Genomic DNA, 15,798 nt, shown 5'->3' with positions numbered 1-15,798 from the left:
GGATGATAACCTCATTTATGGCGTGTGGTGCGAAGGTGGTATTTGGTGACAGGAATAAGGTCAAACAGTTCTGTGGAAATTCCCCGTGGTAAATGCAGTAGCAGAAGACATACAATGAAGCGAGTCTTTACGCAACGCGAAGTTTTCTTGGCGTGCACAGAGCACTGGGTCCCCTACAATTCTAGCAGCTCTGCGTTGCACGCGGTCAAGACAGGGCCAGACATGACAGAAATACTATATTTGTGGACGAACCTGCGCTTTGTAGAGCGCTAGAATGAAATTACATTAGCAAAGGTACATCCATAAACATACATGCGTAAAATGTTTTCGTTGAAATAACGAATTATTTGAATATTTCTGTTAATTAAACTCACTGAGCGTCTGCTTTTGTTACTTGTTTTGTTGCTTGCAACATCTATACCAACAAATATAACATGGGCCTTAAAAATATAATTAGTAAGAGAAGAGCAATTCTTATTCCAAGCAAAAAGTAAAGAAAAACTAAGTATTAATTTTCACGTCCTTTTATATTGTATTCCCGAAGTTATTGTGCAGAAAAATGTAAAAGGACAATGCTGAGAAATTTAATAAGCACAAGTTAATGGCATATTCAATGTCTTTAAGGCCTAAATCAGTGTGATTTATAAACGGGTACCGGGTATGGCTTTACTTACGAAAATATTAGGAAATGAAATACGACAAGATGAATGCGGACCGCAGTTTTTGTAACTTAAGAAAAAATAAGGGTCGGAGCTTTAGTAATTCGAGGCTTATATATATACGAGAATAATTTGTAATACTAAGGACATTACTTTTGGCATTCGTGTTTTACCTTTTTCGAGAAATTGTTATTATAATATATTAAATAAAGACAATACACTCAGTGGTTAGTGACGATGCCTACTGAGCTAGACATCCCGAGTTTGAATCCCGGTAAGCACAAACATTTATAATATGATGAATATGTAGATTTGTTTCCGAGTTGTTAATGTTTATTTAAGTTTATTCCAATGATGTCCTTTACATGTACACAAAACATTACCTCGTTTAAAAACAAAGCTAAAATATGCCACAGAAAAAGTTTCGACTGCTATAACTATTATTCATTGCCGCATTTACTCCAGTTGTTTAAAATATTCTTGGTCAAAAAGTAGGCAATGTAAAACATTTATTCAGTGCAGGTTTGATTTTACATTGACAGTTATCATTTAACTAAGGAGAAAAGTGTGCTTACATTGTCTTTAAGCACACTTGTGGCGTTCCGCTATCAGACAGTCATTGGTTTATTCACAAGAAAATAATGCTTAAAATTATATTTAGAATACTTAATTAAAAGTACCACCCATTCGAAATGGTATGCCTCAGACCTGAAACTCAGCAGGCTTTTTTTCTTCATCATAATTTTGTTTCAATATATATTGTGTTGTACTATCGTACACTAAAATTAATAATTAAATAGCCTGAGTGCGTTCACAAATTCCCAGTCTGTGGTATCATTATGAAAATAATTAATGTTATAGTAACCTTTAACACGTTAACGTTTTTACACAATTCTTTTGAATTTGGTAACACAATATATTTTTGTACTTTTTCTTAGATCGTGTTGTAGAAGCATATATTATATATAGAATCGCCCCATTAGAGACTTACTAACTCGGCTTAACCGTTTATTCCTCGTGTTAACAATATGATTGTCGCAGTTTCTAGCAAATTCTTTATTGTGCTTATGAACATTGTCAAGAATATATTGCGATACAACAGTTTTTAAACTTTCATGTTTTCTTTTAATAATTATTGAGGACCTAGGTTATAAATAGCATGAATGGCCCTCTTTTGCAGCACAACGATGGTATTAAAATCGGCTGCCCTGCCCCATAACAATATAACATTCCACCCACGTATAAATATATCTGTTTTTGATGATAGATAATATCTAAAACATATAAATATTATGTGTTTATTTGATGTTTAATAACATCGGCAACGCTCTTGTGATTCCTCTGTCGTTACAAGGATAATGGGCCGCGGTGATCCTATAAAAAGCGATTTTTAATAAAAAAAATAATTAATCAACTGCTTAGTTAAAATTTACATGAATGCATCAAAATAAGATATTTGGCTAAGCAACAGCAACAAATACTTAAATATATTTTACTTCAAAATACACAAAGAGGAGTTTTAACTAATTTCTCTCAGATATTTTATTAAAGTCTGTAATTGTGTTCATTTGTCGGGTTTTTGATGTGAATTCGTGAAAATTATTTAATCCAATATTGAGCAAGACTCATTTAATCATTGAATTAAATTGAATTGCCAGCGGATTGCGAACTTTCATCGCGAATTAATTAACAAGCAATCTTTCGAAATCTACACGAGGTCTACGTAGTAGTTGTAAAGAAACTCATTACTATCGAAATTCTTTCAAGCTATTCAACGATTGTAATTAGATCTTTGATGAAACACTTTCTGATTGAGAGGAGAAAAGCACTGCGATGATGAAGTGAAGTGCGAAAAAAATCAGTTTTCATTTTTTTATGTTATAAAACTATTTTTTTTTTTTATTATTTTGTAAATTATTTTTTTTAATAAATAATGAGATAAATTTTAAATTTCTTTATAATTGTGCGTAATTAAGTATGTTAATATGTATAGTTATGTATCTTCTGGTCGATTCCGGCTGCTGTTTCTAACTTTAACTTTAGCTCCTCCGAACACTCCCATTGTAATAGTTACGGTAGACGATATAGAGAATTGAATCCAGCCGAAAGCAAATTGTAAGTAAATTGTCGATGATTCGAGGCACTTGGAGGAAGTGAGAGCAGTACTCCACGCATCACTAATTTTGCGCCAAATATGGTTGCACATAATTGGTTTGTGGTAAAAGAGTTGCTAGGCACTCCAAGCTTTCCAAGCCAAGGAATCCAAATTGCCAGTGGCCGGGTGATCAAGAAACTGTTGTTAGGGACTTGTATTCAAATCAAGGGGGGTACGACAGTGGGAGACTAATTTGTAATGAAGGCTGGATCTCCTTAAGGATCAACTGGACTAAATTTGGACAGCCCCAAGACCTCCACATAGCCCAAATACGGAACGAAACACAACGGACAATGGGGAGAATGGTACTTCATTTGAACAGTCATAGTAACATTGATAGTTATAAGATAATGGTGATGATGACGAATGATCAACTTTAAGGTTAATAAAACTTTGTAAACAAACGGAATAGACTTGTAAATTAACAATTTAAATGTCAACGAAATGTCATTGTAAAAGCGAGAGAATTAAGCAGGTACATGACTGAGCGAGACTAACTTTGTCAAAGTCAATTTGCGATCTAAATTCCTGTTCCGAAACCGTGCGACCATCAGAAAAATCTCATTAAAACTTATAATACCTACTCACTGGAATTCTCAACTAGATTTAGCGCTTTTATTGTTATTGTAGCAATTGATACTCGAAATGTATAATTAAATATTTAATTGTTCCGACTTTTACATTCGTACATATAATTTTTACAATTATTTGCATTAACCGTTATACCATCGCAAATATTTTGTCTTAATTGTTTTGTTTTGTAAAAATAAGTTTCATATTCAACTTAGAACTTAGTTTATTAGATCTGAATCACCTTTTTTATATAATACTTTGTCAAAAATTATATTATTATTTACTAATTTTATTAAAACTGACACTATTTGTTTTTTTGTATGCGTTAGTTTCTGGATTTATCAACCGGATTTGAACAGTTGTTTTTGCAATACTACTACTATTAACTTTTATAATAAAGTCCCAACCATTGTTCAGGCATGATCTATAATTTTTTTTTTTAATAAAATGGCTCTGTCGTAAATCCTATTACTCCACAGCTGAATATCTAAATGATCGGATAGCCTGGGACTAGATTGTGATTATTTTAAAGCGATAGAAATGACTATACAATATTGTATGTTTTTATTGAAAAGAGCGCAAAAAAAGAATGCTGGGAGAGTCTCTTGCGCCGCTTCTTCTCTCTCAGAACGCTATCTGTTTCCGAAGCGGTAGTAGTATTTAGTATATTAGAAATGACATCAATAAGATTTCTAATGGAATCAATTTTGAGAAAATAAATGCCTTTTATGCCTAATTTATAACAAAATTTGTTAAATTTTCATGATCATTATAATTAAGCATGGTACAATATAACACCTGCTAACGAAAGTTACTTTATCACCGAGAGATTTTTATAGAGATAAGCATATTTGAATTTAAGTATAATAAATAAAAATAAAAATTTAAAAGTGAAAATAAATATTTAAATACAAAAAGCATTATATAAAAAATTGTAAGGGATGAAAACGTTTATTTCTTTAAAAAATGTTGACATTTCTTCAAAGACTCAAGAACAATATTATTTACTGTCGTCGGTTCGTGGTAATTGTGCAATTTGTTAAGTAAATTGAACGTCCATAATTTGGGTGTTAAAAACTATCAATATTCCATGTTTTAACTAGATAAGTTTAAATTAAGCTTGTTGAAAGCGTATAACATATAATTCATAAATTATGTAATATAATAATATAATAAATCTCAGCTCGGGTCTGTGACTATATATACAATTTCAAATACTTTTATTCAATGTTGGATAGTTTATTATGTAGGCCGTACCTAATTAATTCTTTCTAAAGAAAATTTTTAAACAAAATTTATGAACGATGCGGGACTTGAACCCGTATACTTTCGGGTTCCGTCCGAGCACTCTTTCACCTGAGCCAACCGTTTGAGTGACGTATGGTTCGTAAAAATTGGTATGTCTTGTTCAACTCTTAGGTTGTTCTCTCAAATTCATACAAATTCTTCAATTCTTCAAAATTCAATACAAATTCTTTTTCTTTGCACTTATTTATAATTACTGTGTTTTAAGCAAAGAGACATTACATGTTGATTGGTGTGATTGTCATTAATTTTAACATTGAGCCATTGAATTGAAAATCTTGTGGCGGATGTGCAATGAATTTAACTGGAGAAAATATTTGCGCCCCGATTCTTTGTTGTGGCTTGCTGAAAGATATATTATACCAGCCATTTATTTCATGAAATAGCCTGGTAGTGATCGCTCCTCTTCCAAGACAATATTATTATCTATGTTTCTGTTATAATGTTCGTATGTACTGCAATAGTAGTGGCGTGACGTATTGAGGCACGTGGCCAGTTGGTCACCCTCAACTATAATCGAAGCGCAAGCAGACAAAAGAATTGCTCATTGTTGTAAATTGCAAGAAACAGATCGGGACAGGTGCAATAAACAGAAAGCAGTAACGTGAACAAGCCGATATTAAACACCAAAATCTAAATCTACTATGTAAAACTAATATTTGTACGCATATTACATTTTGGTAGTTACGCAAAGGTTTCGTGTATGCAAGAAAATCACGGTCAACACTTTAACAATTTATAGGCTTAAGTTTCTTATTTCGCAGTATTTGATGCTCAGCATAAAGGAGATAATAATAGTCAAAACGCAATTTCTTTTGAAATTCGTAACACATTTGTTTTGTACATTTAAGAAAAGAAGTACTAACTTGACTTAACTGAGTAGTAGTCATAACAAGTTTAAATTTTATCCGGGTGTTAACATTATGACTAACTTTAACTATTCTTTAAACATTTATATGTCTGCACACTTGGAAAGTAATATAAATTAACTTAAAATTCCCCGTAACCAGTAATATGTATGCACACTTTGATAATAATAATAGAAATCTTAAGCATTTATTAACCTGGATATAGATAAAAAAACTAAATGATGTATTGAGATTAGGAAAAAAGTTGTAATAATGTTAAGTTTTAAAAGTGATGATAATGTTAAGTAAAACAAGCTAAAAAAATATATAAAAGAGAGAAATATGGAAAAGTGGAATGCAATAGAATTTTGTAGGGTCTGGCTTACAGCGAGATTTTCCTAAAGCCTATTCAATTTATGGCTCTCTCAAAATAAACATTATGATGTTTATTCAAAAATGAGAGATTGTTAACAAAGCGATTGAAGACACGAGTTTGACATAACAACCGTGCTTTTGGAATGTTTTGAAAAATATTTGATTAATAATTATTTCATTTTTATATAAATTGTACACTATTTGGGAGAGTATTATTTAAATTAATAATAATAGTTTACTGCAGGGTTTCCCTGAATATGCTTTCATTGATGTCAATGTGGCACCCCACGAAATTCAACCAATTTAAGATCGTCTACAGTACTTTGCGCATGGGTTATATATATATTTTATTTTTGTTGCTTTTATATTATATAGAAATAAGAATAAAATAAGTTCTGAATTTGCTTTAATGAGCAAGAAATAGGAAAATTAAAATCAATGAAAATACTAAGGTTTATCAGGTTTATCAGCCGATCAATCGGACATCGACTGGGTCTCCAGAGTGGGACCTAAAGTGTCGTCCCAACGATCTCACCCAAGGCCGTTGGTTATTTGGTTCGTAAGAAAAAGCAAACGCGATGAATTTATGAAGGCAAGGAAAATTAGGAAACCTTTGACTGCAAAAAACCTAGTAGACGGCGGAAAAGATCAGCGCGCATACGTAAACGTACGCCTAACTAGAGAAAATCGGCAGTTATATCGCGAAGCACGCAAACGATCCCAGGATGCAGGATTCAAGTTTTGTTGGACGCATAATGGCATCGTACACATTCGCAAACGCGAAGGATCTCCAGCAATCCAGCTGCACTCTACCATGGAACTGGAAGAAAAACTTGCCAGCCCACCCACATACCCTATGTCTTAACTCGCTTAAACTTTTAGCTACAACAAAACTTGTTTTGTTTAAATATTATTCTATTTAGGTTCTATTTTTAGTTTGTATTTTTCTATTAAGGTTCTTTTTACCACTACACTTACACACACACACACACTCGCACACTCCCGAACAAGAAGCAAAAACAAAGATTTCTCTATATTTATTAATAGCGTGACTGGTTCATTCCATGACCAATATTCCATGATTTTTTAAATTCGGCCTTTATGGCCAACTTAACTTTATTACGGGATATAGAGGATAGCTTTAGTAGCTGCTGTCACGCTATTAATAACCCTGAGAAATGTAAAACACTTCTAAATGTAAATGGACTTAAATGACTAATTTTAACATAAGGAGCCTGCAAAAAAATTTTGAAGACTTTACTGTTGCACTAAGCCGTCTCAACATAACTTTTGACATCATTGTCCTGACTGAATGTCAACTAGGTACCTCCCCTCACATTCGATCTTTACCGGGGTATAACAGTTATTATACAGCTAATATTATTAATCGAGCAGGCGGTTTAGTAGCATATATAAGAGAAGGAGTGGAAGCTTATGTTTCAGAACCAAAAATCTCCGATGCAGACAGTCTTTCTATTGAATTTCCAGGCATGCTGAACATCCTTGCATTGTATCGCACTCCTTCTAATCCAGTAATCTTAAATTTTTTATACACTTTAGAGTAATATTTTACCACTCTAAAACCTACTATGGGCTTGGTTTTTTGCTGGTGATGTAAATATAGATATCCTCGGCTAAAATTATAAAAATGACTCGTACCTATGGCTTATTGCTGAGCTCGGTTTACAACCAGTCATTACAATGCCGACACACGGTAAAACTTGTCTAGACCATATCTTAGTTAACTCAAAAGCTGATGCCGTTGGGTTTGTCTACTCAAGTTCAATTACAGATCATGACATAGTTATAGCGAACCTTTCCTTTAGAACTACCAAATCAAAACGATCACGTGTTTTACCTGCTATCAATTATGCTGCGATTGAGGAAGATCTTAACACTCATGACTGGAATAATGTTTTAAGATGTGGTAATGCTTCAACAGCCGCTGAGAATTTCTCATCCACCGCCTCCCTACATAAGCACACTAATATGAAAACTATTCCACGATCTAAATTCGTATTGAAGGAATGGATCACTCCCGGATTAATTAAATGTATGGAGCACAGAGACAAGTTACACATGATATCGAAAAATGATCCCACTAGTCTTATCAAAAAAGTCATATATAATAGATATAGGAATTTCTTAAATAACCTTCTTAAGAAAGTCAAGTCTGAATATAATGACATCAAATTTGTCATAAACAAAAATAATCCTCGTAAGTTCTGGCAATCAATAAATGAGATTTGTGATATTAATAAAAAGAGTTCATCAAGTAACGAATTAACAAAAATCTGTGGATCTCCTGCAAATTCTCTAACTCTTTGTAATGACAATTTTGCTAATATTGAAAGTAATCTAGCTAATGAATCCCTAATTAACTTAAACAAAACAAAGCTCGAGCTGGCATCTAATATTTACCTTCCCAATACAACCCAACATACTATTTCATCCCAATCATTTTTCCTACATCCGTGCAATGAGCAAGAAATATACTCAATCATCCAACAGTCAAAACACAATTGTGCACCAGGTTTAGATAAAATTAGCAATGTTCTTATTGAAAAAATTGCTCCTGTAGTTCTTTTACCTTTATGTCACATATTTAACTTTAGTTTATCCACTGGAGTATTTTCTGAATGCTGGAAAAATGCGTTGATTGTGCCTATTCACAAAGGTGGCTCGAATATCAACCCTTCCAACTACAGGCCCATATCACTTCTGTCTGCGTCTTCAAAAATCTTAGAGAAAATTGTCGATAGTCGGCTTAGGAGATTTTTAGACTTTAAAAATATTTTATCACCTAATCAGTTCGGTTTCCGTAGGAAAAGGTCAACGGAAGATGCAGTGTCTCTTCTTCTTGGAGGGGTATCAAACGCGCTTGGCAATGGGAAAAGCTGTATAGGCGTTTTCTTAGACCTTTTCAAGGCCTTTGATACTGTGTCCCACCCTATACTCCTTCGTAAGCTCTAACTGCTTAGTATCAGGGGTGTCACCTTAGACTGGTTCTCGAGCTACCTTGTGAATAGGCAACATTGTATAAAAATTGATGGTTTCTCTAGCTCAACATCTATTGTAAAATTCGGTGTACCCCAAGGAAGTTCCTGGACCTCTACTCTTCCTAATTTATGTAAATGACATGCTAGACTTATTTAGAGCTAGCGATGACGTTGACATAATTGGCTATGCCGATGATATAGCTTTAATCTTACAAGACTCAACATGGCAAAATGTGTTCTGCAAAGCTGAAAACGAAATCCTAAGAATATCTAACTGCCTAAAGCATAATTTATTATCCTTAAACATTTCCAAAACCAACTATGTATGCTTCCATAAATCCCAACCATCATCCCCTCCACCAAATCTCTTCTTAAAAATTCACACCTGCCCTGATGACATAATTCCATGTTATTGTGTTACTCTGAATAGGCTTAACTTTGTTCGGTATCTAGGTGTATACCTAGACCAAAGACTAAATTTTTCTGAACAAATACAATCTATTTCGTTAAGAATTCGTAAAACAATTCATTTTACGAAACTTCTATGGAATGTTTCTAGTAAGGAAACATTACTTCTAGTTACACCCACTTATTATATATATATATTACACCGCACTTTGCCAATCTCTACTCCTCTATTGCATTGGTCTCTTGGGGTAATGCTGCTAAAACGACAATAAATAACGATATATACGACGATAAATTATTTATGTAAACCTTCTATGAGCTTCAACGAATCTATTACAAAAGATGTAATTGAGATCGGTCGAATAGTTTACATACATTCTCTTTTATATATATAGATGTGCTTATGTAATCAGATGTATTATTAAGTAAAACTCATGCGCAAAATTTATTTTTCTTGACCGGTGTTATTTTACCTTTCATTTATCATTTTTCTCGTTTTTCTTTAGGTTTCATTCTTATATATATTTTTAGTTTTTTAAATTATTGGCTCTGGTCTATTAGGATATAATAATGTAAGATAGAGCATTTCTTACTTCGTCAAGCTAATTTTCTTTATTTTGACATAGAGAAGTGTCACCTCCAAATAATAATGACGTTTTGCAGAAGTTATCATCCCTAAAAGTACGGGTTTTTAATAACAATGAATTGAACATCATTTCAATGTAATTTTTAAATTGCAAGGAAAAAATATATTTTAATTAAAAAGATCATTTGTCTTTGAAATTAAAACAACATTAAATATTTAAGATAAAGTTAAATATATAATGTTGTTTTATTTAAGATAAATAAAACAACATTATATATTTAATTGACCTCTGCAAGGATTAGTTAAAATAATCTTTGTCTGCTGGATAATAATATATCATCAAGAAGTACAAAAACTCCATTAAAACAAGATGTTTCAAAGTCTGCATCTGAGACTTAACTTTTGCTCTTAAAAACATAAAAATGGGTAATAAATAATAAATTCACAGAAAATGTAATATATGTGTCAGAGGGTTTTGATACCAACGATACCGTTCTTGAAACTTGTGTTATTTACCTGCTAAGGGAAAATAATTTGACTGATACACACACTTAAATGTCTTTCTAAGTATTCAAATGTGTGTGAATTTACTCTCAAGAAGGCTTGAATAATTTTGGATTTCCCCAAAATAACGCCTAATTCAATAAGAAAGTCTTTCTAAGTGATATATTGATAATCTGGACGAAAAAAACATTCTTACTTTCAAAAACCAAATACAGCAAAGGTTCTTAAAAAAAAATTAGTCAGATGTTATTATGCAGATATCCTTAATTATACAAATGTTTATCAAAATGTTATATGTTTTCTCGAATGTTGATTCCGCTCATATTTGTCTTTAACCAATTCGACAGGTGTTTCACATCTACACGGGGCATCCTCAGGAGATTATGACAACATTTGGAAAAGGTAAGTTTTATTTATTGTCAATTATTTGAGCTTTCCAATTAGCATAAGATATTATATGATTTGCATATATAATTTCCGACAATAAATAGAAATAGATACAAATTAAATCTACTTATATAAAGCATTAAAATAAACCATTAAAAATTCTCTATAAAAATATATAAAATCTTATTATATTATCTTACAAGATATTTTATCAACAAGCATCTTCATTTATCGATATTCTATGTTATTGACAATTAATATGCATCACTTTCATGTATGTATGCATTCATGTATGTCAAGGAAATTACACTTTTAAACGTCAAAAGTTTTCTTTTCTTTTTAGATTTACCGGCACTTTGGAAAGATTTATTGTGAAAGAAATGGCAAGAAACTCATTGCCGCTATTTTTAAATCAGCACTTACAGATTTATATTTTTACAAATCCTTATAGTTACAATATGTGTAAAGTGATGCAACAAAAATAATCCAACGTCAAATACTCAACGCCATACATAAGTAAGTCAAAAATAGTAAATGTGAGTTAATACGTGAAAAAAAAAAAAGAATTATTGAATACAGTATTAAGAACTTGAATATATTAATCCACATCGTAAATAAATAAAGATATTTTGCGAGCATTTATTAGCATTATAAAAATACAACAACTTTAATTTTAAAATCATGAAGCTGAGATTCTGGTAGCAGGATCATCCAGCCACCACAAGAAGCGCGCTTTCTCGAGCATGACGCATGGGTCAGCCATCGCCTTCCTCGACCATAAGAAAGGGAACGACCCGTCCCACGTCGCCACCACAAGCATTTAAACAGGCATGACGAAGCCTGTCACGAGAACTGAACCAAATAACAAAAAAGAATGTCTGCCGACATAATATTATGTACATATACTTAATTTACACAGACTTTATGTTTTCACTGTAACAATTCTTTTTTAAAGAATTAACGATGCGCACAAATCCTGCTGGACTTTTCATTTGTGAATTTACATCATAATAATTTGGTTCAACAGTGAGGTTTACCCTAATCTACATTAAATATTCATCACAAATGATGTATATGAGTACCTTTGCACAGTAATGACGAAGGGAGGCTCTTAAATCAAACACTCATACTTCTTTAACATTCATTTTAGACATAATTTTGTTCATTGCGACAATGTTATTAAATAACTATAGTTTTCCAAATGTTTTGAGTTTTCTTTAGTGTTAATTCCGCCAATATTTGTCATTAAACAATTCGACACGTGTTTCGCCTCTACACGAGGCATCCTCAGGAGATGTTGACTCGCCAAACTCTGGCACGAGACTGAATTAAATGAGTCGGAAACCGCTCTTTTATACCCTCGTCCCATGAAATGACGCGCTGTGATTGGTCGGCTGTTGTGACGTATTACCCCGGGAAGAGATACGTAACAATGATGAAGGGACTAAATCTGTTCTTATATTATATATATTAATTTATATGTATTTTTTAAGCCTCTGAGTTTTGTACTTATTTCAAGAAGCCATTTAAAAGTCGATTGAGCCTAACATAATATCACGTAGTCACAATAATATGATAGCTAAAAATTGTATTGAACTAATTCATTATAACGACCTTGATATAACAAATCAATTAGACATTGCAAAAACATTTAAAAATTATTTTATTGATTTGACTAATAATTGTAATCATAATTGGAATAATCAGTAGAAATACAAAATAAATTCAATCAATGATAGTATATTTTTCTCTCCATGTTCGAAAAACGAAGTAATAAAGATAATAAATTCTCTTAAAATACAAAGGCTATCATTTCATATCTACACATATACTCAAACACTGCAAGCACAATATCTCTCATATATTGACTCACTTGATTAATATTATATATCCTTTTCACACGGTGTTTCAGAAAGCTTAAAGTTATCTGTAATTAAGCTTTTACTCAAAAAAGGTACTAAAACCGATATCAATAATTTTCGCACAATTACTCTGCAATGTATATGTATAGCAATCTCTCGGGGTAGCTTATTCCCTTCTCGGGGTAGCCTAATTCCCTAGAGGACGCGTCCACAGGTGGCGGATAGGGAAATACTCGATGGAGGGCCAAACCTTCATAGGGTAGGAGGGAAATAAAATACCTCCCGCGGACCACAAGGCCGGAGAAGGACACTCTGTCAACAAACCCCTGCCCCGGGCTTTTCCGACATATTCGGAGTAGAGGTCGTGGGCAGTGCTGGATGTCTAGACTGGGGCATGCAGAAGAGTTGGCGACCGATGAACCCCTAGCGGGTCAACGGCGGCACTCGCACCTGGAGTATAGGTGACAGTCTTGGCGTCAGGTGGCAACCGGCCGTAAAACACACAGCCAAAACACAATCTCCTGATACAAAAATGAAAGTACAGCATAAAAGGAAAGAGATAAATACTAGGGCGTCCCCCCGAAGTGACGGTCAGAGTTCCCATACGAAGAATGCTATACATACTAGGGCGTTCCCCCTAAGCGACGGCTTCGGACACAGCGCTTTCAACATGCGCATAGCGACTTGGAACATTGGTTCACTGACTGGGCGTAGCCAAGAATTGGCACAGACCTTATATAGACGCAATATAAACATATGCTGTATTCAAGAACTAAAATGGAAAGGCTCAAAATCTAGGAATATTGGTCAAGGTTACCAACTGTATTACCATTGCTCGTCGACTAGAAATGGGGTGGGCATTATACTTGACAAAAATCTAAAACAAAGAGTTATTAAGGTAGACCGAATAAATGATAGGATCATGTACGTCAAACTCGCGATCTACTATCAGCCCTGCCTTAACATTATCTCTACTTATGAACCGCAGACAGGCTGCCGAAAGGAAGAAAAAGAATCTTTTTGGGAAGAACTACAAGAGGTAAGGAGGTAGAGGTCCAAATTATACCAAATACGGAGAGGAAAATCATTGCAGGAGATCTAAATGGACATGTAGGCAAGATACCTCCAAGGTACTCCAAGGACTGCAATGCCCATGGAAACTTCGGATATGGTATTCTCAACAATCAAGGAAAAGACATCTTGGAACTAGCATCAAACTTTGATATGTCCATAGTCAATACTTTTTTTCAGAAAAATGATGAACACCTAATCACCTACAAAAGCGGAAGGGACTCCTCACAGATTGACTTTTTCCTTTGTGATGCGGCTATGCGTAGTCTCTTTCGAGACTGCAAAGTTATCCCAGGGGAGCCTTTAACCACTCAGCATCGTATTCTTGTAGCCTGTCTAACATTACCGAATTGGAATAAAAACCGCAAAATTAAATCACTCCCAAGAATCAAATGGTATAATTTTAATAAGGCATAAGGGGCCATAGCCATGAAACAAGTAGAAGAGTATCTCGCAGACACTATAGATTACTGTGACACAAAAGACGCCAACTCAGCATGGAACGATTTAGACGCCCGCATTTTATCAATTGCCAAGAAGACACTAGGGATATCGAAAGGCAGTAAGGTAAAAACCGACAAGAATGCTAGTTGGTGGTCTAGTGAACTTAAGCAAGCACTCGCTGAAAAGAAATCCAGTTTTAAAAAGTGGCAAGAATCAAAAGCGGAATTGCATAAAACCCAGTATATGATTGCAAAAAGAGCTGCAAAACGAGCTGTAGCCATTGCAAAAGCATCATCAGAGAACGCGCTGATATCTTGACTGCAAAATGCTGTAACCGATGAAGAAATTTTCAAAATAGCCAAACAACGTTTGAAACAATCACAAGATTTTAAACAAAACAAATACATCAATGACACTTCAGGAAAATTATTAACTACAGACAAAGACATAAATAACAGGTGGCAGGAATACTTTCAAAAACTACTAAATGAAGAATTTCCACATAGTCAAATATCACTTCTTTCTCCAATTTCTGGCCCTATAGAAGCCATTGCACCTACCGAAGTTACAGCCGCTATTATTGCAATGAAAAATGGCAAAGCAACAGGCCCGGATGAAATACCTGCAGAGCTAAAAAGCAGGTGCCTATGGTGTAAAATGGCTAACAAAACTATTCAACCTGATTTTATCTAAAGGAACTATGCCAGACATGTGGAGACTGAGCAACATGATACCATTCTACAAGAATAAGGGAAACATAGCAGAGTGTGGAAATTACAGAGCGATCAAGTTAACGTCACATACCCTTAAGATCTGGGAAAGAGGTATGGTCAAGAGACTGTATAAACTCACAACGATTTCACCAAATCAGTGCGGCTTTACTGCGGGAGTGGGCACTATTGATACAATACATACCTTGAGGATACTAATGGACAAGTACAAAGCCCTTAAAAAGGATCTGCATATGGTCTTTATAGATCTGGAAAAGTTTTTGACCGAATACCTCGTCGGCTCATTTGGCAAGCACTCAGGGCCCAAAAAGTACCGGAACAGTACATAAGTATCATTCAAGACATGTATAAAAACGTAACCACCCGAGTTGTTTCACCTGCTGGCATGAGTAACAGCTTCGAAGTGAAAGTCGGCGTTCGTCAAGGATCTGCACTGAGTCCCCTGCTATTTAACATTGTCATGGACTATATCACCAAAAATCTTCAAAAACCGGCCCCGTGGACACATTTATATGCGGATGATGTAGTCCTAGTAGAGGAATCACTGCCGGAACTTCAAAGAAGCCTCGAAGCATGGCTGACAGCAATGGAGGGAAAAGGTCTAAGAGTGAGCCGAGAGAAAACTGAATATATGCACTGCAATTTCTCTGAAAGCGACACATATACCCAGCCACCACCCACAATCGAGGGCAACCCCTTGAATAAGGTAGACGAATTCAAATATCTCGGGTCCATTTTTAACACAAAACCAATATTGAAAGTGATATTCAAAATAGAATAAAATCAGGATGGCTGAAGTGGAGATCCCTTACCGGTGTTCTATGTGACGCAAAAATGCCAATTAAAACTAAGGGCACCGTGTACAAACGAGCAGTGAGAACAGCTTTGCTT

At 34.2% G+C, this 15,798-nt stretch overlaps 1 protein-coding gene across 1 annotated transcript; it reads left to right on the top strand.

Annotated features, from left to right (window-relative positions):
* The first annotated feature begins 14,876 nt into the window (after positions 1-14,876).
* LOC126967856 (uncharacterized) lies at positions 14,877-15,236 on the top strand. Its single transcript, XM_050812540.1, has one exon. It carries the CDS (start codon positions 14,877-14,879, stop codon positions 15,234-15,236), a length of 360 nt encoding a protein of 119 aa, XP_050668497.1.
* The last annotated feature ends 562 nt before the right edge of the window (positions 15,237-15,798 follow it).

The sequence above is a fragment of the Leptidea sinapis genome, chromosome 14, assembly GCF_905404315.1.
Source record: "Leptidea sinapis chromosome 14, ilLepSina1.1, whole genome shotgun sequence".
In the NCBI taxonomy this organism is placed as follows: domain Eukaryota; kingdom Metazoa; phylum Arthropoda; class Insecta; order Lepidoptera; family Pieridae; genus Leptidea; species Leptidea sinapis.
The sequence above is the reverse complement of the archived record's forward strand: the minus strand, read 5'-3'. Positions and strand labels throughout refer to the sequence as shown.